The 23748-nt window shown below is 40.5% G+C and overlaps 2 protein-coding genes across 6 annotated transcripts in view; one reads left to right on the plus strand and one right to left on the minus strand.

Annotated features, from left to right (window-relative positions):
* The window catches only part of slf1 (SMC5/6 complex localization factor 1), a 28153-nt gene extending 20334 nt beyond the window's left edge, over positions 1 to 7819 (minus strand). Inside the window, exons 1-14 of one of the 3 annotated variants that reach the window (XM_058069716.2) lie at positions 7656 to 7819; positions 7151 to 7269; positions 7000 to 7078; positions 5915 to 6140; positions 5677 to 5830; positions 5047 to 5178; positions 4895 to 4960; positions 4263 to 4409; positions 3891 to 4060; positions 3586 to 3720; positions 2476 to 2629; positions 2197 to 2368; positions 1976 to 2121; positions 1566 to 1639 (exon numbers count right to left, since the gene is read on the minus strand). In XM_058069716.2, coding sequence (XP_057925699.2) covers positions 1566 to 1639; positions 1976 to 2121; positions 2197 to 2368; positions 2476 to 2629; positions 3586 to 3720; positions 3891 to 4060; positions 4263 to 4409; positions 4895 to 4960; positions 5047 to 5178; positions 5677 to 5830; positions 5915 to 6140; positions 7000 to 7078; positions 7151 to 7261 — 1766 coding nt within the window. In that variant the 5' untranslated portion in view covers positions 7262 to 7269; positions 7656 to 7819. Of the gene's footprint in view, positions 1 to 1565; positions 1640 to 1975; positions 2122 to 2196; positions 2369 to 2475; positions 2630 to 3585; positions 3721 to 3890; positions 4061 to 4262; positions 4410 to 4894; positions 4961 to 5046; positions 5179 to 5676; positions 5831 to 5914; positions 6141 to 6999; positions 7079 to 7150; positions 7270 to 7436 lie in introns of all 3 variants that reach the window. The other 2 variants (XM_058069717.2, XM_058069715.2) reach the window with 2 other exon arrangements.
* Positions 7820 to 8066: 247 nt separating this feature from the next.
* The window catches only part of kiaa0825 (KIAA0825 ortholog), a 106781-nt gene continuing 91099 nt past the window's right edge, over positions 8067 to 23748 (plus strand). For all 3 annotated transcript variants that reach the window (XM_058071915.2, XM_058071918.2, XM_058071919.2), the window contains exons 1-6: positions 8067 to 8461; positions 12605 to 12757; positions 19207 to 19375; positions 19764 to 19952; positions 20071 to 20247; positions 20828 to 21152. In XM_058071915.2, coding sequence (XP_057927898.2) covers positions 12627 to 12757; positions 19207 to 19375; positions 19764 to 19952; positions 20071 to 20247; positions 20828 to 21152 — 991 coding nt within the window. In that variant the 5' untranslated portion in view covers positions 8067 to 8461; positions 12605 to 12626. The remainder of the gene's footprint in view (positions 8462 to 12604; positions 12758 to 19206; positions 19376 to 19763; positions 19953 to 20070; positions 20248 to 20827; positions 21153 to 23748) is intronic.

Below are 23748 nucleotides of genomic sequence, written 5' to 3' on the forward strand. Positions count from 1 at the left end.
CGACCCTCGTGAGGAAGAAGCGGTAGAAAATGAATGAATGAATGAATAATTATAGATAGCCCTGTGATTGGCTGGCGACCAGTCCAGGGTGTACCCCGCCTCTCGCCCGAAGACAGCTGGGATAGGCTCCAGCACCCCCGCGACCCTCGTGAGGAAGAAGCGGTAGAAAATGAATGAATGAATGAATAATTATAGATACTGTACATCAGACCCTCACCCTTTCCATTCTCAGTGAATAGAGAGAATCCCAGTGAAGGTTGTACAATTTCAAATTTGACCTAAACTTGTTGGAAAATTATGCCCCTGAAAAAAAAACAGTACATGTGTTACAAAAAATATTACATGTTATTTTTCCTGCTTGGAGTCACACATTCATAGGACAAAGAAGGAAGCAGGTGTTATTACATATATTCCCTCCGGATATGACGTTTTGCTGTTGTGTAGGCTGTTATGGAAAAGTTTCTTGTTTTGAATGCGCTGATCAACACATGAGCTACATTGCAAAAATTTGATTTTTCTCATTTACTTGTTTGCTAATTTATTATTGCGTGACAAACTGACTAGTAGTGTCATTTGACTTTTTTTTGCTTTTGTCTGAGATTGATTTCGGCATTTTTTTGTTTTGTTTTTTTTAACAACTGTCAAAAGTTCCTCCTGCACTAAAAGTGCTATGTAAAAATGTAATTGCATAAAGCTGTGTTTTTCTGTTTGAGTCATTTCCAACACACATATGTGTTTATTCCACCATTGGAGATATGTCATGTTAATATGTCATGTCACACATGTTGGCAACGTAAATTTATAGTTGGACAATATCAGACATCCCTAATAAATCTAAGTCGGTTTCTCAATAGTATTTGGGGGGGAAAGACATTTCTGTGCCCCAGGGAGGTCAAGGCACAAACTAATTGAGAACTCTATGGTCTAACTGTTCTTACACTTGCATGACAATAGGAGTGTTAAAAAGTGACATGCACCAATTACTGTCAGAGTACGCCATCATTTTTCAAAATAATTTTTACAGTTCTGTGGCAGTTCATTATAAAATGCGACACAGCAAAGCCATTTAATAAAGCTTATATGTTGAGCTATGGTTTGTGCTAGGAATTAATAATTTCAATGTGTATTATTTATTTTATGAATTTGTTTTTAGAAATGTGAACAAATCTAAGGTTGACAAGAATCCTAAAAATGATTATCGGTATGTTTAACGTTAGAGGTTCTATTTTCGTAAATTACAAGAGGATACAAGCAAGGGGAGGTCTTAAAATGAATTTCTCTCCAGCTCTGTTGAGCTGCAGGTCTATCCCAGCTGACTTCTGTCAAGGAGTAGGGGACATGCTGAACTCGTTGCCAGACAGTCGCAGGGCACATATAAAAAAACATTCACACTCACATTCACACCTTTGTGTTATTTAGAGCCTCCGGTTAATCTAACAAGCATGGTTTTGGGATGTGGGAGGAAATCTGAAAACACAGAAAGAACCCACACTGGCCAGTGTTCTTCTTGTGTTTTAGAAAATGTGCTGTCAATCAAACACAGAGCGATGCAGAAGGTAGCTTACCCACAGTTGGTGTCCGTGCGCGTCCAGCTGGGGCTTTGAGCTAAATGTCCCAGCGCAGGCAAGTAAGACAGCATCTGTCAAAAGTCATACAAGCCCACACAACAAAGTTAGAGGCTGCTGTGTTGAATTTAACCCCTTACAATTAAGTACCATTGGTTACTGTAGTGTATTTTATAGTTATTTGTTGATTAATGGATATAGACAAAATTGTTATTAGCTGGTAACCTGACTATTTTTTTAAACCCTACCTTGTTTCACCTGACATACTATAGGTCCCTTAAAGACTTTCTCTGTCCAGCAACAGCTGAGCAAATAATTACCCCAGCCACTACATGAGGCTATATGGTACTGTGCAGTAAGTACAGTATGGTTGTAACTGTTACAATGCTGGTCAAGTCAAATGTTCTTACCACTTTCTTCAGAGAGAGAGGTTCATCCCCCACCGTAATTCCATTTTTGCAACAGATGTTCCTGAAAATCGCATCCACCAATGCAAGTCTCAGTCTGGTGGATGAAACTTTGGCAACCAACTCTGTTATGACCACTAAAGACAGATCTACAAGACAAAACACAACATGTGCTATTGTAATGAATACATACAATACTAGACTGTGTCTATTGTCCTCCTTACCTTGGCAAGTGACTGCAAAGTGCTCTCCAAGGTATTTCAGGCCCTTTCCCACAAGGTTCTGGTTCAGTTTGATGTGCTGCTGACACCAAAACTCCACCAAAACAGACAGGAGGTCAATGAGGATGTTCGCCAGATGCTGTTTGTGCTGCTTCCCTTCCCTCTCAGCATGGTCCTTTTGAGAATATGAACCACATATTACTATTAGCTTTGTAAACAGAGATAAAACACAGTAGGTGTTCATGTTAGATGGCCACCATTCTGACCAAAAATCTAAAATACCTCCAAGACTGCCTGCATCATGAGCTGGATGAGCCTTTTCACAGCACAAGACAACAGCGTGGAGTGCTCCCACACAGTCCAGAAGGTTCCATACAGCAATGTACCTGATGTTGATACCCGAGAGGCTGCTGCTCCTGAAAGCTGGTGGAAATCACTAAGGAAGAGTTGAAGACAGAACGACATAAAGTAAATGATAAAACAATCATAGTACATAAATAATGTTTTTGAATGTCTGTACCGTGAATAAAGCAGCCCAGAAGTGTAAAAATGCATTGCATATTAGTGTAGTGGCTAGCAAGTGCACTCAAAGCCACAATTGTAAATAAACAGACAACAGTAAAGGTGACATTTTTAACTGTCAGAGACAGGATGGAGATGCCAAGCTATCAGTGCAATGGCAGTCTTATTACGGCAAACAAAAGGTGTGATCGTGTGATAATGCCAACAGAAGTAATGTTCCTATAATAATTTAACACACATTTATGGTCCAGTTATTGCAAACTGTTTCCGAAGTACCGAAACATTGTAACATATATACGGACATTAATCAGCACATCAATTACAAGACTGTATTACAGTGTCAAATCACCTGAAGCTAAAACTAAGACATTTACTTGTAATTTTCACCAGATACATAGGGAGAATGGGTGATGGTAAAGGATGTTTGAGCCTACTGCAGTTTGTTGACACTGTCTTTCCCCATTCCTGCATATTTATTAAGAGACATCTTTTATACATAGAGCGAATACTCTTACAAGTTATAATGGCATGTAACTAGGCAGTAGTTGCTGTTTCACACTGCTTAGTGATAATGAGGAACAAGTCGACAAAGGGATTGCTTTTTCATAGGAATAACCGCTTGGAGTCTCAAATTTAATGTCAACAAAAGCAGTGTATGTAAACTTAAGTGGGCACTTTTCGTAATAAGAAGAACATGGTGGACCGGTACTAATTGGTTGGCTGTCGACAGCGGGTTCCACAGTACAGTATATATTTTTCAAAATGTGGCCAAAGACAAATAATGACTTCTATCTATGAAGAGACTGGAACAAGACACAAAACACAACTCCTTTACATATCTGTTTTTAAAATCACATGTTAAGTCGGTACCCAGTGTTTATGGAGTGAAGTTCCCCTTGGAAGAGTTTGAGAAAAAATGCCAGTAGGTCACTGTGGAAGTGCAAAAGTGTTGGCAGGTTCGGCCCAGGAAGCTGGTGACAAGTGGCTTCACTGGACAGGCAGTAACTGCACAAACACAACAGGAAAAAAAACACTATAGGTTGACACCACTTCCATTTCTAATACCATTTACTCTTCCGTACTCAGGGGCAGTTTTTTTTTTCAAAAACAGTGTTATTATAGGGTGTTTATGATACCAATAAAACTGGATGGATAAGTGGAATTAAAGGGTTTACCTGATGGCTGTCTCTAGGAAAGGCCACTGCCCTGTCTTGCAGCAAGGACACTGCAACACCTGACTGAAATATTTTTTCATGATGGTGGGGGAGAGCCAAGGTGGGTTGGTAACGAGCAACCTGTGCATTACTTGCTGGAAACTCCGCAAGAAGACAGTTGTAGCTCTGCCCTGAAACACAAGGCAAAAAGCGGTGTCAATATTTTTGATGAGTGACAGAAACACAGACACTAGTCCAGTGATTTTATTCCCAATAAGAACACTGAGGCTTCCAGAGTTATAGAACAACTTGGGCAGTATGTTTTCTAGCCTGAGGCTAATGCAACAGCAAGAGCAGCTGGGAATGTTCACTTTCTGGCAACGCTGGTTCTACCTGCTGTGCGTATTCGATCAGAGAGACCAGGTATGGCGCTGGTGGCAGAAACCCTGGGAAAACTGCATTCCGAATCGTGTCCAAAGCTTCAATGAAGAGGCCACACTCTATCATACTGCCAACACTGCTGAAGTCTGTTTCACTAGTCTTAAAAGAATGAAAGAACAGCGATGAAATACAAGGAATATGTATGTATAGATATAAAAAAAGACAACTGCAGTAGCAGGAAGGGAAGATGAGGGCAGAAGGGTAATGGAAGCTGGAAGTGATCGGCCACCTAAAGTTCCTTGGGGTCATCCATGATTGTCAGTTCTTGCTAAATAGCATATGGACTCTCAGGGTAGAGAATGAGAATACATGAGCACTTATAATAGAAATCTGGGGGCGATCTGTTCAGGATAGCTACAGACAGGACAGTCATACTAATAGCTATGCCAATCAAAACGCAACAATCAGCTGACAGTTACACTAACCGGTGACCTGAAGACGAAGTGACCTCTCTCTATATGTCACTTTTCATTGAAATATATGACATGAAAGAAATTGAATGACCTGATCTTGATGAAACACATGCTTATTTTAGAGCTGTACACCATCATAGAGTACCAAGAACAGCGGGTAGACATGTCTACCTGTGACTGAGGACGATACGGGTCATGGTAATCCAGAAATTCAAGGAAGAACAGTCTTGGCCGCCTCTGAAGAATAAGACTCCAATTAGACATGTAAGATACATCTAATGCATTTGCTAAAGTCCATTTAACATGAAACTTGCGATGCACACCTCTTGTTTGATGGCAAACTCCCTGAGCTCTGCTTCTAGTTCTGAGAAGTCAATGTCCACAACACTGACCTCATTTACTTCATCATCATCATCATCGTCTGTTATGTTGAAATGCATGTTAAAAGAATTCTTCTGCCAAAGAAAACAAAAACAGCTGTTTAATATGATTAAACATTCTTATATATTTTAATACAGTGGTTTAGTGGTTAAATCAAAACAAATTTGAGCAAGATAGTAAGACACACACCTGTGTTAAGGTGTCCGTATAGAGGATCTAAAAGGGACAAAAAAAGTTCCTCCTGCATTGCATAAAAAGAGGATGCAGGTCTCCGCAGACCCAAAATATGTCCTGCCAAATAATGCATCTCCCCCTATACAGACATGCAGACTACAAAAAGATGTGTGTCTCTTTGTTTTGGGCCATTTATTTAGGGGGTCGTTTTGCGCAACAGTGTTACTTGCATTTTGCTGCAATCTCTGCAAAACCTAAGTTAAAGCTACAAGCTCTTCATCGGTTCTCAAAAGGGAAAATCCCGATACCAATATCAGGTTTCTAGGCTGAAATCAGGCTGATAATTATCGGCGGCCAATAGCACCATACATCTCTACTAGGAACCTATAACTACTTACCCCAAAGAGGTGCCGCACAATGTGGCTTACAGGAAGGCAAGGAGCATTGTGGGATCTTGCGTCTTTTGTAATGGGCTTGGCCATTACATGAGTGATAGAAGCATGAGAGGGAGGAGGATAGCTGTATACATTGCCACGGCCTGCTTTCAAGAGCCTGAAAACAACGAAAATGTATTATATTAGTCAATCTCAATGTTTTTTAAATATCACGGCCTAGTATCAATGTGTGTCAACCAACCGTTTGAACATGGCCGAGCGGGTGGAATCTCGGATCAAGAGAAGAACCCTCCAGCCCTGGAAGGCCCCTGTTATTTCCCCACTCATCACCTTCTCCCTCCACGGTCTGACAGGGTAGAAGGAAGACAAGGTGCCTGTAGAAATGGACACCTCATAGGGTTCTTCTGGGAGCCAGGAACCATTCTTAACACTGTCCAGAACATAGTTTACAGTAACAATCCACTTTCCTGGGAAGAGAGAAGCAGCAGCAACAATGTATACTGTTAAAAAAAAACATGTCTACTATCACACTTCTAATAGATAAGTAAATACTCAGGTCTGTTGACACATTTTGTCAAGTCAGTGGATATAGCATGTATATAAAGTGCAGTGGCAACAAATGTGATACAAGCATGACATGTTTTACTTCTCTAACAACTCTGCATCAACAAGCATTATTAAAATATTGTTATTAGCTGCTTTAAGGGAGATGCATGACAGAAATGACGGGACTTCAGCTCAGTGAACATCTGAAGCTGTTGTAAATTCGCTAATTTTAAGTTTATGTTTATACAGACACTACTCAGGGCAAACTTTCATGTTTTTTTAACGCCAGGCCTCTTGCAAGGCAGTTTAGGGTCCTTCTGAGGACCCAATGGCACATTTGAGTCATCTTGCCATATTTTGATGCCTCAGCGTCATTCACAGACGGAAGAGTGGTACGCACTTCTCTGCGAGTTCACAGCACCATGACACAGCAGTCCGGAGTGAGGGGGAACTACCGCTGTAGCTACGGACCATAATATCCTATGTCCAAAATGTGAACCGAACTTCACCACGTTACATTGCGGACATGTCTGCATGGTAATGTGTTTTCTTCTTTATGAGGGTGGCAACCAGCTTTGAGGCCCATTATCACACCAAGCATGTTGGTGTGTAGTCCTTTGTTACGAATGTGTTACAGCAACCGGATCGGCCCACAGGTCAAAAACTTTGCCCATCCCTACAATTGTCTACAAGTACCTTCAGAGGTACAGGTATCCCCATGTGAGAAGCTGTGCATTAATGAACCCTATTGCCATCTTCATATTATTCACCATTACCAACCTGCAGCACAAGAAGCCAAAAACTTCTCACTGGATAAAACTTGAGGAACTACAAGATGGGTGCAAGCCTTCCTGAAGATCTGGAAGATAATGCAGCATGAATTTAAGACAGCCAGACATGCTTTGGTATAAATTATTTATCTCTTGCTTACTGAGCCCCCAATATATTTTCCACCCAAGTGATGGATGCCGTGAATCAAAACTCTCTTCTTGTCACGAATTTTGATCCCTGAGATTTGGAAGACGTGAGTGCAGCTCTCCATACTTCCAGCTGTTAAAGTGAAGACAACGTCTAGGTCAGTGTTAATAAGCGACTGTCGTCAAAGTAACTGCATGAACTAATTGCTGCTATACAGGTCTGACCACAGTGCAGCTAAAAATCCTCCAATTTGCATTTCATTTAACAGAGCCAACGTTGCAAGGGCTGATAAAGGTTACCTTTATGAAAATCCTCTTCACGTCATCACTTAGATGTTGTGGTGTCGAATAAATGTTTTAACATAGCATTTGCAAAAAAAACACTACAAGTTGATCAACTGACTTAATTCATGTGCAATCGTGAGAGTTGATTTCCAGTTCCCGCCGCCTGTTCCATCTATGATCACTTCCCTCTTCCCTCCAAAACAATGCTGCGCAACGGTGACAAGCAAACCTTACGTGGGTGCCTCTTCTAGGTTGAACCCCCAGTTGCATCACCAGAAACACACTGCGCTCATTCCAGCAAATAAATATTTAAAACAAGAAAAACGTCTCTAATCGTGTATCTATTTCACTTCCTTTGACTGTGTTATACAGATAGAGTCATAACACGGACTCCAATCTGTTTCGCAGGGGTGGATTATATTAAAACTAATATCTAGCTACATTAAATGCACAAATTAAATTAGCTTGGTCATTTAATTAAGTATTATTTCTTATATTTCAGCAAACAAACGCTACTCAACGGAATAATACGTACAACCACTAATTTCAAATTCACTTCAAATTATTTGCCCCCCTTTTACTGGATAAATTGAGCGAGTCCATTACCCGGAAGTTTTCATAGAACTACTTCCGGGTTGTTGTCACGGACACTTAAGTTTCCGAAAATAACAAAAACGGCTGGATGCTATGCAACACGGTGATTCACGGGGATAATATTTTTTTCTACACATTTGAAAAACCAATATCTACCGAGAAAACTCGTAATGAACAGACGTTATTATTTCTTTTTAAATCTAGTGCTCGAAGCCGAGATTTTACACTGTAATATTAAATGTTACTGCTCCAACAAAATCAGGTAACGGTATTAACGTTAGGTGTTACGATGTAGAATTTTCTCGTTTACCGTAATTGACACAAATGCAAGTCTGGACCGAAAAAAATTTGCACTAGCTTGACTGCAAATCAATCAGATTTGTGTTTGCCATCTTGCAACTGATGTAGACTCTATCGAGAGGAGATCATAAAGAAGGTTTTTACAGGTAAGCTCTGCAATGTTTAACTTACCTAAGTAAACAATACAACATGTGAAATAAACGATATACTTTTTAAACATCCAATGAGCTGTCAGACAAGGTCTCTCCGTACAATACAGAATGTGTTTTAAAATGTTAAATCCTAGCATTAATCTTATTTGTGCCCAAATAACAGAATTGTTGTTGTAAAGCTGAATCATATTAATCGTCAGTCAGAATACCAACTCAAACCAAAACATTAGGCCACAGCTTTTAGAATTTAATGATTTTATAGTGTGGGTTAATGATATATACAGTGCAAAAAGAGAGTGCATGGAGGAAAACCTGGACAGGTGGAGGATTGAGCTGGAAAAGAGAGGAAGATCGTAGAAAGATGAAATACATGAGTGTCAATGAAAGAGTATCACCCAGATCAAGATCAAAACAGCTTACTGACATCCTCAATTTTAACACGGATAGGCTAGAGGTACAGATTCCTTGAAATAAAATAGTTACAAGTGCTGAGAGCTACTAGCAAGCCAAACTAACAACCTAACTGCTGAAGTTCAACGCAGTTGCCTAGCCTTGCCTTGCTTTTCCTAACACCCTCTTGGGAATTCTCATGGGACTCCTTCAATGAGTCATGAACTGTAAGGAGGAATATAGTGCGCTGAGCAAGAATACCAAGGCACTGTGTGTCAAGGTATTACAAAATGATAATGCTGCCGTGCTTGCTGTTCTAAGGAGGTTAAAACCCAATGGAAGAAAATTATGCAATAATTTGCATTATGCAATGATATCAAGGTTGTCTGGGTATTCAATTGATCACAAATGGACTGTTAAGGTTGTCTTAGAAGACAATATAACAAGATTCTACGGGATGATATCAAGGCACTATTGGAAGATAAGCAGCACAGCCATTGAGATGAGCCTTGTGCTTTTCGGGTCGGCTCTCCACTTGGGCATCTCAGTGTGGAGTTTGCATGTCATCCCGGTGTGTGTGTGGGTTTTCTCTGGGTTTCCTCCCACATTCCAAAAACATGCTAGGTTAATTGGCAACTCCAAATTGTCCCGAAGTCAACTGGGATAGTCTCCAGCATACCCCTGTGACTGTAATGAGGATAAGCGCTATAGAAAATGGATGGATGGCTATATCTCCTGAAAACGCACAACCCTTCCCTATTGTACACCACTGTTACTTGTCCTATATTTTATGTAATGTCTATAACGCTGGATTATAGATGGTGGACAAGTGGTTAGCATGTTGGCCACACAATGAGGGTATTGGGAAGTCCTGAGTTGGGAACCATGATGATTTTACAGCATGTTTTAAGAAGTCATTCATTATCATATCACTGGACACTCTTTGTGGCTGAAACAGACAGTGAAACCATTCACCCCTCCCAATGGCATGCAGCTGCAAGGAGTGTTATGATATTCAAATATGCACTTATTTAATAAAATGTTGCCTTTACATCACTGTTAGAACACCTTTTAAGATAATGTTGACTTTTGCTCGACAGGCTCTAAGTGGCTTTAAAGTGGCAGCCTGGGGGATGTGCTGCTAAATATTTCAGTACGAACTTGTTCCTGCAAATGGGGCCTACGTGTTAGCATGGCTGTCACAGACCGGCAGCAGCAAGAGAGATGGGATGATGATGATGGTGATGATGATGATGCTTGTGTGTGTGTGTTTTTCTGTACTCTAATAGCTGTTGCGTTGATGTCTCAGGCAGACAAGTGTCTGCTCCAGCTGTCCCAGTAGCAGCACTGTGGAGACACACTGGGGCACCTCCAACATCTGCTTTGTAAAAGAGCTAATGACACAAAGATGAAGCTTGGATGTTTCCATGTGCTGTACTAATTAATGAGACCCTGTGAGCTGTCTTCACACTACCAGGGCACTTCATTAGGTACACTTGCATAATTTATGGTCCAGTGCAAGTGCTCTATCGGAAGTTTGGCTTTTTTTTACTACTATGCATTGTCTATTGGCAATAAATAATAATACATTATTTATAAATTATAAATTATTATTAATACATTAAGGGCTGCACGGCGATGGAGTGGTTAGCGCACAGACCTCACAGCTAGGTAACCCGAATCAAATCCCATCTTTGGCCATCTCTGTGTGGAGTTTGCATGTTCTCCCCGTGCATGCGTGGGTTTTCTCCGGGTACTCCAGTTTCCTCCCAGATTCCAAAAACATACTAGGTTAATTGTCGACTCCAAATTGTCCATAGGTATGAAATGAATGTGAGTGTGAATGGTTGTTTGTCTATATGTGCCCTGTGATTGGCCTGGCGACTAGTCCAGAGTGTAACCCGCCTCTCGCCCGAAGACAGCTGGGATAGGCTCCAGCACCCCCTGCGACCCTCGTGAGGATAAGCGGTAGAAAATGAATGAATTATAAATAAATATGGGGGGGGGGGGGTAATTTGAAGGCCCAATGATGAGCTCAATAGCAGTTGACTGTGCAGGAAGTCTGCAACCTCTTTGCATGGCCTACCACTTTGAGTTGCTGTTCCCAAACTCTTCCATTTTCTTACATTAAAGACAGTTGACTGTGGAATATTTAGAGCAAGTAAATTTCATGACTGCATTTGTTGCACAGCTTGGCATCCTATGACTGTCCCACAATGAGATTCACTGAGCTCCTGAGAGCGGCCAATTCTTTCACAAATGTTTTTCGGAACAGTCTGCATGCCTTGGTGCTTGATTTTATACACCTGTGGCCAGGTCAAGTAATTAGTATACCTGATCATTTGTATGAGTGAGCAATTACTTCCCCTTGAATCTTAATTATTCATCTTACCACAACTTTTTGAGCTGTTCTATCCTTGCATTTAGGAGAAATTTGAGTTTGATATAGAAGAACTTCCCATCAACACCTTTACAACAGAGATTGTGAACGAGCTGGCACTTACTCAATTCCAACATATGTGACCTCTGACCTCACAAATGTCTTAATACTTTTACCCATAGATTGTTTGTTTTTATTCTTTCGGCTTTTCCCTGATTACGAAGTCACCACAGCATGCTGATTTTTGGCTTGGGCCTTTTAAATTCCGGATGCTCTTTCTGACGAATACCTATGGTGCTTACTAATGGAGATTCAAACCCTAGGCATTCGCTCCAAGGTCCAGGTCCACACCATGGCGGGCCTACTTTTACCCATAGATTTGGGGGGGGGGGGGGGAATGGAGTCCACAGTCCATTGGTTTCTCAGTACTGAGTTTTCTCATACACAGTATGCGCATTTTCTCTTTAAGCAATAGCTGCTTCTAGACATCTTCTCAGACTATAGTGCATGATGATGAGGGAAGAGGAGAAAGCGAAATAATAAAGGACAAGCTTAACTGGTGGGGCTGTCAGTGTGGGGGGAAATAATATTTGTCCAGTTGGACAGGCCTCCCTTTGTGCAGGCTAAATGAATGTTGAGCTTCCTGTCTGCCCTGTCAGGGAGAGTGGCATCGAGTGTGCGCAGCAGCAAGGAAGCGGCGCTCAGTACGGCGAGCTCCTCGCCGTTTGACAGGGATTATTAAAATCAGAGCACACGACGACGGACCGAGCGCCAAGCGGAGTGTGAGAAAGCCAAATTGACACAGACACTCTCCATTACCTTCCACTTGACTCTGCTTGATGACAATGTTGATGTGAGACCCAGCCATGCTGCGCAGGTGGGGGATTGGCTTTTTAGGAGGAACGTTAAGCACCGCAGGGATGAGGGAGAGGTGTTGGTGGTCCTTCAGCCCTGGCACAGACATAAGGAGTTGTCTGGTTTATTTAAAGATTCAACTGAAGAGCATCTCATTATTTTTGGTGGGCCTATTTTTCCCGTGGAAGTGGTTAGAGTCAATGTGTTCTATTCAGGGGTCATTCATTGCAAATTATTTTGTGAGATCAGAAACTGCTTTTGTGATAACCTTCCATTTGTCTCAGGTGCAATTGATTTTGGAGGCCCTAATTAATCTCTTGTTTAAGGACATTTGAAATGATTGCAAACATTTGAACGAATGTGTGACAGACAGCCACGATGATACGTACCTTACTCTCTGGTCCCGTCAGTCTATATACAGTAGTTGATTTAATCCTGACAGACCTCACAACTGACTGTGTTACTATGTCGGTGCCTGAACATATTTCTGATGATGTGTTGTCTTCCTTCAGATCCTCATCCCTGTAGAGAATTATGGAGTGGCCAGAAGATTTTCCTGAGGACCATGCGTTTGTTGATCTGGTGGTGCCTGGTCTTTTCAGTCAGCTGGACTTTGAGCAGCTTACCAAAGACACAGAAGAGAAACTCAAACTCAATGCCAACAGGTCAGTCATGGAAGCTAAAATAATTAATAATTTCATAAAAGATAAAGGTTGATGTGTTTTAGGTACGAGGGACGAGTGAAAAGTGAGTGACTTAGCACTGAGACTTCACTGTATACATCTTGCTTTCTGGTGCAGTGTACAATGCAATACCCTGTCTGAATGTACCACAGACACACAGCATGGACTCAATCAGAGACATCCAAATTGCGGCCCATAGGCTATTTGTGGACCGCATTTATATGTACGAACAAAAATACAATAAAAGTGGAAAATGCATAAAGTAACAAGAAAAATAAAAAAGGGCTTATGATGGCACTGTGTTTATATGTACAAGTGCACATGTGTGTTACTGTGTACATTGTTTGAGTGTGATAATATAATAAAATTTAAGAAATTGCACATTTCTATTTTTTTAGGAGGACATGAAAAAGCAAAGCATACAGCCCTGTGGTGTAAATTCAGTTCTTGTATCATTATTGTTGACTTATTCTTATTATTGCACTGAGCAGTCAGTGAACATATACTTTTCTATGACAAAACTATTTGGTATACGTCCTAGGAGCGTCTTTATAAAAGACATCAATATGGTGCTAAGGAAAGCATGTTTGTCCTGAAGAACAAAACTGTGACTGTTGCATCTTTTGTAAAGAAATATGTTATTGTCTCTCACATACAAGACTGCAAATATCACACTGGGAGCTCAATACAATGCTATTTAACACTACAATGGTTTTATCTGACAGAATGACACTATTCTATTGACATGCTCATAATAAGGACACATCTAAACAGCTATTCACTAGATGGATGGAGAAAATATTTATCTGTGTGGAGTGTGTGCATCTATTTCACTGGCCAGAGCATTTCAGTCCAGCCTTGGCTTCCGAACGGATCCTGTGTTCATTTACAATTTTAAGTTTAGCACATTTTCAAAGCGTTTCATTTTTGCCTTAGCTTTTCCGAATTCACACGCAATGTCTGGTGACATTGCATCATCTATTTTTTATTGATACTGACACTTGGACATGTTCTCATGAAGTGTACTTAATTTGTGTTGCCAGCTATTCATACAATAATCGTTGTATGGAGTCATTTTCAGAGGACATGAGACTCAAACTGATATACAAGCTGCTCACTGACTAGTCCAAATTATATGTAAGTTGTATTTCTATTGTATTGTCCTCTGATAAGATATATAGGGATGTAGTCACTTTTGTGAGATGATGTACATCAAACAAAAACCTTGATCGTATTATGTTCTTATTTTACAAACTGCTGTAACTCAATGGTTACTCAAATTAATTACTGTGGGGTGACAACAGTTACAATAGACTTGAATTGGGTGTTAGAAGCTGAAGATATATTCAGTGCTGGAATATGTCAGTTATTGATTGCACAAACATTTTTTTAAATGAATATGAGAAATCTATATTTCGTGGTGTTTGTTTTTTGAGGGGAGATGATGAAGGCTAAATGTAGCAAGTGAACAAAGGCTCTCTAGTATCTGGAACTCTTCCTGTCTCTTCAGTCTCACTATATATCTCCCTCTGTCTTCCCGTCCCTTACCACCACAATTTCGTTCTTTCTTTGTTTCTGTCTTTGTTTCTGTCTTTGTTTCTTTCTTTCTTTCTTTCTTTCCTTCTTTCCTTCTTTCCTTCTTTCCTTCTTTCCTTCTTTCCTTCTTTCCATCTTTCCTTCTTTCCTTCTTTCCTTCTTTCTTTCTCTTTTTCCTTTTTCTCTTTTTCCTTTCTTTCCTTCTTTCCTTCTTTCCTTCTTTCCTTCTTTCCTTTTCTCTTTTTCCTTTCTTTCCTTCTTTCCCTTTTTCCTTCTTTCCTTCTTTCTTTCTTTCTTTCTTTCTTTCTTTCTTTCTTTCTTTCCATCTTTCCTTCTTTCTTTCTTTCTTTCTCTTTTTCTCTTTTTCTCTTTTTCCTTTCTTTCCTTCTTTCCTTCTTTCCTTCTTTCCTTCTTTCCTTCTTTCCTTCTTTCTTTCTCTTTTTCTCTTTTTCTCTTTTTCCTTTCTTTCCTTCTTTCCTTCTTTCCTTCTTTCCTTCTTTCCTTCTTTCCTTTTCTCTTTTTCCTTTCTTTCCTTCTTTCTTTCTTTCTTTCCTTCTTTCTTTCTTTCTTTCCTTCTTTCCTTCTTTCCTTCTTTCCTTCTTTCCTTCTTTCCTTCTTTCCTTCTTTCCTTCTTTCTTTCTCTTTTTCTTTTTCTCTTTTTCCTTTCTTTCCTTCTTTCCTTCTTTCCTTCTTTCCTTCTTTCCTTCTTTCCTTCTTTCCTTCTTTCCTTCTTTCCTTCTTTCCTTCTTTCCTTCTTTCCTTCTTTCTTTCTTTCTTTCTCTTTTTCTCTTTCTCCTTTCTTTCCTTCTTTCCTTCTTTCCTTCCTTCCTCCTTCTAAATGGGAACATAATAATTGAAGATTCCACATCTTGAAACGAAAACCCTTGGGTAGGTAATTCAAGGCTTATTACTGAAGTCCGGGCCATTTTTCTGCTTTCTAAGCATTAAAGGGTTATTTTGTGTTCCTGCAGATGGGAGAGGGATAACCATTATGAGAACAAATCATCAAGATAATGGAGAATGGGGCTAAAAATAAGGCAATCCTTGGTTCACTATAGGGGTCCACTGGTCAGCATCTGTGTTAGGCTGCAACGAACGACATTGCGTCCCGCCAGACTGCTTCACTCTGGACCCGTTGACATAGGCGAACAACTGACTTCAACTGGGGTGGGGTGCACACACACATCCAACACCATCTAATTGGTTGGAATGAATTACAGAAGTAGGAGATGGGAGGATTGATGAGAGAAAGGGGAAACAGAGCTACCTTGCTTATGTGAAGGACTCCAAACTGATTACTAGCGATTGTGTCTCTCTTTCGCTCTCGCTCTCTAAGTTCTCAAATATCTGAAATCTGCCTAAGAGCTGCTCCCTAATTGAAGGAGATTAAGATATGCTGACAACAGAGCTGCTTCCTCAAATTGAAATGCTGTAATCCATTAGTTTTCATCAGATGGGACAGAGGCGCAGTCTGGGCTCGGGTAGCTCATGGCTGTGCGTCGTCCACCAGGGACAGACCTCTAATGAAGTGTCAGCACAGGCCAGGAGAAAGCTGCCACAATAAGTGACCCTGCCTGGTCGCCTGCCAGTCTTGAATTGCAATACTCTCAAATTACGTAGATGCGTTTGAAAGTACTGATAATCAGTATTTTGCATTTATGTGCAAGCTGAGGATTTCCGTGTCGTGTTCAGGAGCTTGGTCTTTTCACTTCTCTGGTGTCCACAGAGGCTGAGAGGTGAGGGCACTAAGTGGGCCACAGGCCAGGGCAGGCTGAGATCCATTTTCAGCGTGTTCATTCAACCTCAGTCGTTTCTATTCCCAATGCAGAATGGGGCTCTTTGATACAGGAGATATTTAGTTCGTTTGGCAGTGACTAGAGTTGGAGCTTATTTGAAAAGGATCTTCAGATTGCCCCATTGCCTCCACCCACCCCCTCCCACCTCTTGTCGGCAAGCGGTGGTGAGACAGAGCGGAGCGCGACAACCCCACAGCAGCCCACCCACACTAAATTAATTCTGACAAGGAACTTAAGATAACGTCAAAGCGCTGACTAATCGTAGGATTGGGTTTCTGTAAGTCAGGCAACTGTGAAATGTGCCATCATATCTAATAAAAGACCTCCGGTTGCTGCCTTTCTATTGCGGTGGTGCTGAAGGAAGAGGGGGTTAACTGTCTAGTTAGGACTATGTAGAAAACAATTAGATTCCTCCCAAGTAGCACGAGTAGGAGGCTCTGCACTAGTGTGACGTGTTTGTCATAGGACCTTTAGAATCCAGTTTCCTCTTCCACACATGACCTTTTATTGCATTCAACTGTTGCCTCTTTGCCATTGTACCGGAACAGTAGAATAGTTGTATTTACTACAATTCCTTTGTTTTCATCCCATCCTTTTTTCACATCCCTTTGATGCGACTTCACTTGCTGTCTGAGCCTCTGCCAGCGGAAAGACGAAAGCTAATCCCACCAAGTTGATTAGGCTGCAGGTAGCTTTCACATAGGCAGGCCAAAGGTCGCAACATTGTGTAGAGCCAGAGGGACTTCCTGACACAGACCATCCACGTTGACTAGATAACTCACAGCACAAGGCTGTTAGGAGATTTAATTGAAAGGTGCAGATGAAATAAGAAAAGTGAAGTTTTTTTGGGGGAGTTGAGATTGTAGAGCCAAAGCTTGAAAAGCTTGTCCAAAAGAAACATTTTCAGAGCGAGGTGCATCAATGGATGAACCTATTTGGATGACAGGTTGGCTGGATGACAATGGTACTGTTGTGGTGGCAAAGCTTATCGGTAGAGCTGTCCATCCATCAATGTTTTATATCGCTTGGTGAGCTGGAGCCTATTCCAGCTAATTTTTGGGCAAGAGGCAGGGTACACCCTGGATTGGTCACCAGTCAATCACAAGACACATGAAGACAAACAGCCATTCGGACTCACATTCTCCCCAGTTTAACCTACAGTAATATACATGTTTTTAACGTTAACTGTTTTCTCTACAAAACAACACATGTATTACTCTCATTGTACCATACCTTGTACAATGACAAAGATAATTTAATAATAGTCTAAGATTAATTTTCCCCATTAACTACTCCCTGGGTCCCAGACGAGCAATGTGCAAGTCCGGCAGTTAAAAATGACCTCAATTCAGTTGTAAAACTTACATCTGAACTGCACTTCATTGACATGTTGTGCTTTTAATGAACTTCAGACAGTGAGTGAAAAAGTGTGGTACAGATGGAGGCCCATTTGAAACCTGCTGTCTGTTTGAAGCCCTGGTGTGGAGCCCAGAACCAGAACTATAAACATACATAAGCTTCTGTTCTTATGTCTCTGCACAACATGGAATGTGACGGAAATATATTCAATTAATTTTATTTATTTTCTCCTCAAGTGCGAATTTCTTATTCCCTGATGCTTATAATAGATGCATGCAACCAGTGCATTTTATTTCCATTCCCTCATACGCACAATTCTATTTAGAATCTAGCAAATAAAAGTAATTTATTCTTTTTTTTTGATAATTTTTGATAATGAATTTACTTATTCGGGTGGTTGGCACATTGCTGGTGCAATGTGGCCCCTGCAAACATCTTACCATGACTAATTTGTGACCGGGAGGCTGCTTTGAAGATGACTTAGAGAGTTTGCGAGGTAGAGGTAGTTAAAATGGCAGTGTTGATTCTAGAGCACAGACGTTTGGACCAGTCTATAACATTTTATCCCCTTGCGATTTTCCCCTGCTGAAATTAAATTGTGTCAGATTGAACACTTATTTAATGTGTTGCCATTGTAAGACATCTGGATGTGTTAATGGCCCAGGAGCAGGCAGGAGGCACTTTATAGACCCGCAGTTGGGGGACGAACACTCTGACGGGGAAATGAGCCTGTACCATGTGATGCACACTTACACACATACGTACGTAAAGGAGATTTATGTTCTTCGCAATATATTTGTATTTATTAGACTTTTAGTGTTAATTATTCAGCATATAAAAGAAAAATATATGCAAAAAATAACATCACAAACAATTTATTCCAGGACAGTGGTCGGCCTTGGAAGCAATATTTCTTACAGGGAATAATGGAAATAATCCGTTACCATCACAAAACCTTAATGAAGTAGATGGTCGATTTTGAAATCGCATTTTAACATTGAAATCATCATGTAAGTGTGAAAAGTAATTAAACACGTTGCATGTAAAAACAATAAAACACTTAATGTAATTTGAACTTTGATTACTTTAGAGGTTCCCCTGTTCCAATATCAGAGCTGCTGTTTGTGCATGAAAAATCTGTATTCAAATAAATAATTTAATTAACTGATATTTAAAGAATTTAAGTAAAAATCTAGTTAGATTAGCTAGATTAGTTAGGTTAGCGCGCAGACCTCACAGCGAGGAGACCCGGATTCAATTCCACCCTCTGCCATCTCTGTGTGGAGTTTGCAGGTTCTCCCCATGCATGCGTGGGTTTTCATCGGGGACTCCGGTTTCCTTCTACAGTCCAAAAACATGCAAGGTTAATTGCCGACTCCATCGTGCTTGTGATCCACCTGCATTGCTGCTCTGTCATCGCCAAATAGGAGAACAACTGCGAATGTGGACTGCAGTCTATAGTGTACAGTATTTAAAATGGTGTCGATGTGTTTGCATGGCTTACAAGTTTTTTTTTTTTGTTTTTTTTTTACAGTTTTTCTGATGGAGACTATCCCAGTGACAGTCACACACATTTTAGCATATAAAGAAAGATTGATTGACACTGTATCATGTATAAACTATGCACTAATCGGTGAAGTTTGGTAGAGTATGTTGTCTTTCCCTTAGATCATGGATGGATTCAATGTGATCAATGCCGTTTTGCCTTTTCCAGTTACACAAATTATTCTTGTCTGTCAGTATTGAACAGCAGCTGCTAGAACTGCAAGCCAAAATGGGAGACTCACAAAGTGGAGATGGTCCACCCAGTCCATCAGAGTGCCTGCAGTGGTTCAACGTGAAAATGCTTAACAATATGAGGCCTGTCAGCACAGGGCATCAAGAGCTCATGTCCTTCTTCGGTTGCTTGGTAATACACCACAAATATTACATTAATTGCATTACATTCATATTACATTGAATTCATGGCAAATAATGGTGGTTATCACATATATACAGTCTTCTCATAGTTACTTTACACATTGTGTAATGTAGTTCTTTATAGAATAAAGTATTGTTTGAAAAGTAATTATATTTAAAAATTGAAATGACTGACTGATAAGATAAGATAAAATAAGATATGCCTTTATTCATCCCTTAGTGGGGAAATATGCTATTATTCTCGTGTGTAACTAAGTAAACATTCATTAACTGAAGTGTGTTTCATCAGGAGTAGTAACAGTAATTAGTTAATATACATTTCTGTTCCCTTTTCACTCTTGTGATAACCTATTGAACTATTTTTTTTTTACATTTAGCAAAATTACCTGAGGTCTGAAGAAGATGGAAGAGAAGAGGCGACGCTACAGCTATTGCTAAATCTTTCCACCAAGTGTGGTATCTGCTTCCCTTGTACCCCTTCTTCATCCTCACCATGTTGTCCAAACCAACTCACTGCCTCTTCCATGCACTTGGTGGATATAATCAGAGATGACTCGTCATTAGAGGTATTTTAATAAAAATAAAAATTATATTAATTAACTTAATTATGTTCATGTAAATGTATACATAGTACGTACATGCATACAAGTTGTACATACATATCTGTCTCTTTGCATTTTTAAGATTCAAGAAGTATGGGATAATGTCCGTCTTCATCTCCGCTGCCACTTACTGGAGCGGCTGTCTACTCTTGGTGCAGAGGGTCATGGAGTTTTGTCCTTGTCCATCACTGAAAGGGTCCAATGTCTGCAACATTTCTGTTTCCTGTACCCTGAATGTGAAGTGCTTGCTCATTATCAGGTACAGTATCATTTTGACTGCTCAGCATTTTAGAGCCTCAAAATGCAAAGACGCAACAAGGTTTCAAAGTGCAAGTTGGTTTAAACAACACCAATATCATTAGTGTATTAGCGGTGAAAACAGTTGTGTGCATTTGCATGCACTTCATAATCGTTGCACCATTTGATCACACTACTGCTACTACTGTATCTTGACTGCGATGTTACTGTGACCAGCAGAAAAAATAACACCAAATGATTTGTGAGGTCAGAGTTTTTTCGGTTGTATTATGCTTTTGAACGCACAATGTGGATTATTTTAAGTCACTGACGCACGTGCATGTGACCACTCCTTACAAATTAGCTAGTCTTGAAAGTCACAGTAATGCCATACATTGTTTTATATTTAAGTCATAGCACACTTATACTGGCCGAAGCAGTAGTGTGAGTGTGTTCCAGTGAGGGACATAGACAAGTCTGGCAGGGTTAAAATTATCCAGTATGTGTGCAGTCTCAAATAGTGAAGCAGCATCGGCCAATATAATAGGTAGTGTACTGAATAACTTTACAATAATATATTATTTTTGGCTTTATTTATCAAGGGCCAAAGAAGCCAGGCAACGCTGGCTCTTCTTCACTCAACCATGTGCTCCAGTCCACCCGGTGTAACAGGCTTTGACAGAGTGACTATGGCTTTCCACTCTGTGACCCCAGCCCTCACTCAGGCCCTCACAGAGGATGTCCACGTGCTTTCAAAAGTAGCAGAGCCACACACTATCATGGTCTTCCTAAATGCAGCCTACCTCTGCCCTCTGGCTGGTGAATTGTCCTTCCTGATAGAGAGAGATTGTAAGACGGCCCTCAGGGACAACACTGTGCTCAGTGGGAAGATCAGGAAATACTCATCCAAGTCTCGAGCAACAGTTGGTGAGTGTCTTACGTGTCTTTTAATACTATTAGGTTAATTAACTTTTGTTTCTACTCGTTTTGTTTGTCTGTGTCAACATCTTTTAAGGGGTTTATTGAAATGTGTGGCACTGCTTTTATTGTCCTTTCATCATCATTGTTACCTATTAAAGGTGAAACATTTCCTCTTTCCATTTTCACTTTTCCATTACATTCCAGCTGCTGCGTGTAGTGCCCTGAGCCAAGATCCTTGAAAGTGATTGTCAGTAACTATTCCCATGGTAATTGCTTTCCTCCTTCCCATTTGACTCAGTCTCTACCTACTAAGAAAGAGAATGGTACAGGAACTCCAGGGCCAAGGCTTTTTTTTCCCAAATACGTCTAAACGTTATTTACCTCTAGACTTCAACAGAATGAGGTTTTCCTAATTTGCACCAAATCCATTTTATTAAATTAAAATTAGGATGAAAACTTGAGATCTTTCAGCTAATAAGAGAACATTACCGTTTAACAGGTCTATTTGCTGAAGAAAAACAAAATTATAAAACTTGCAGCTCCAACATACAGTCACAGCCAATGTTTTTGTCCATGGCTGTATAAATTAGGCTGATTTGGTTGTATTCCATACAGGCATGCCATTTCTTTAGCATGCCAATACATTTGGGCATGGCAGCATGCATTTACCTGTAAGATAGTTACCTGGACCACAGACTTTAGTTTAGGATGCCTAGCAAAGCTTGCTTTTTGACAAAGCTGCCCACTGTTTTGTTTCAGATTAGTAGATGATGGAAGTATGAGAAGAAAGTGGAGGTTTGTATTAAAGGAATGACTTATTTACATTTAAAACGATGCTTATTGTCTACAAATGTTTTCCGACTTTACTCACCTAGAGGCATTGTTGCTAATTTTGTTGCAATATACTGATCATCGTAAAATTGCTTTAACTCGGAATAGTCATTGTTATAGCAAAATGTGCTAATATTGAATTGCAAGTTACCCCACCGTTTACATCCCTGGAATAAAGAGTTACCACAGGGGTTCACTCAACAGTTACTTGAGAGGTAGAATATGCAGAATGTCTGTAAGATGGCATTGGCATTGATGTCATAGCCTGAAACTATAGAAGAGTATAGTTTGATACTTAATTCTCTGCATATTCCCTTTGTTTGTTTTTTATTGACTTATTTAGGACTTGCTGACGGTAAGGCTAAGCCATAAAACAAACAAACAAAAAAAATCTAAAGGGTGTGAGCCATTGTTTACTTTTTCAAAAACTGCACATGTCAGTTTCACAGCGCAAAAAGTGTCTTTACATCTGCCGTTCTTGGATAAAGACACCAGCAGCCTTGCCTCGCTTTCTCCCTCTGTCGCTTCATCTTGCTTTCTCTCTCTCTCTCTCTCTCTCTCTCTCTCTCTCTCCCCCTATCTTTCTCTCTCTCTCTCTCTCTCTTTTTCTCTCTCTGGTTTTGCCTTTCCCTTTGCTTAAATGTGAGATGAGAGGAGGCAGCCGAGATAATTGGCCATACGTCAGTCGGCCTGTTTGATCACATAACGCAGCGCAGGCTACACACCTACGTGCCGTGCAACAAACCGTCAAATGTAGCACCGGAGGCAGAACACGGCTCCAAAGGGAACGTGGGACCTGTGTTGTGCAGTTTTGCTTTTGCTCAGTTGAGGTGTTTGTGTGTGTGTGTGTGTGTGTGTGTTTAACTATCAGCTGCAACACAGCTTTGAGGGCTACAGCTGGGATAACATTTTTGTGTAATCACCCCTCCTTTCTCCCTGCTCCCCCCCAAAAAAACTAGAGAACCCCCCATATTCACCACTCAAAGCCCGTGGCTGTTATTAGGCCACAGTTTGAAGAGTAATCTGCTTTCACACTTTACTGTCTATACTGTATGCTACTCCCATAACTGTCAAGACAATTACTGCTATGGTAACACAAAGTGATTCTATTTTCATAAGCATCCAATGACTCCTCTGATCTTGCCGTCCTTTCCTGCTGTGATATTGTTCGTTCTTGCAGTGGAGAGGCAGGCGGTCCGTATATTTTGATAAGAGCCATGCCTGGGAGACTCTGCAGGCTCCCAAGGGAGCAGTGTTGTCTGTAGCATCAGCCACTGTCAAACCACTGAGCCATTTAACAGCATTCAATGGCAAGATCTGCCTCCTCTTTTTAACCTGACTGCCTCAAAGGCAGGCGCTGACATTGTACCAAGACAGATGTGAAGGGTCGTCTCAACCATCTTTCTTTTTTTTGTATTTTCTTGCACTTGCTTCCTTTTTTTTGCAATGCAGTGCAGTGAAGAGTGCAATGACGTCTACATTGAAGAGCCCAAACGACCCTTACACAAACATATGGCTTAACATAGAAAAGTCAGCATTTCATCTAACAAAGGGACATTCTTTTCTTTCAACAAGAATTGGAAGTATGGAGTTACTTTAAATTGGTATAGCCGACTTGTACATTTGAATCTAAAAGAAGGTAGCACAGATCCTCAGTATTCATTTCCCAATTTGATGTTCACTTTTATCTTTTTGTTGAAACATGATCTGTAACAGCCTTGTGTAATAATGCTGCTGTATGATGGTGATGGATCACAGGGTGGATTCCAGA

The sequence above is a fragment of the Doryrhamphus excisus genome, linkage group LG3 (genome assembly GCF_037039965.1).
Source record: "Doryrhamphus excisus strain RoL-2023G ecotype Guam linkage group LG3, RoL_Dexc_Guam_v1.1, whole genome shotgun sequence".
Classification (NCBI taxonomy): Eukaryota; Metazoa; Chordata; class Actinopteri; order Syngnathiformes; family Syngnathidae; genus Doryrhamphus; species Doryrhamphus excisus.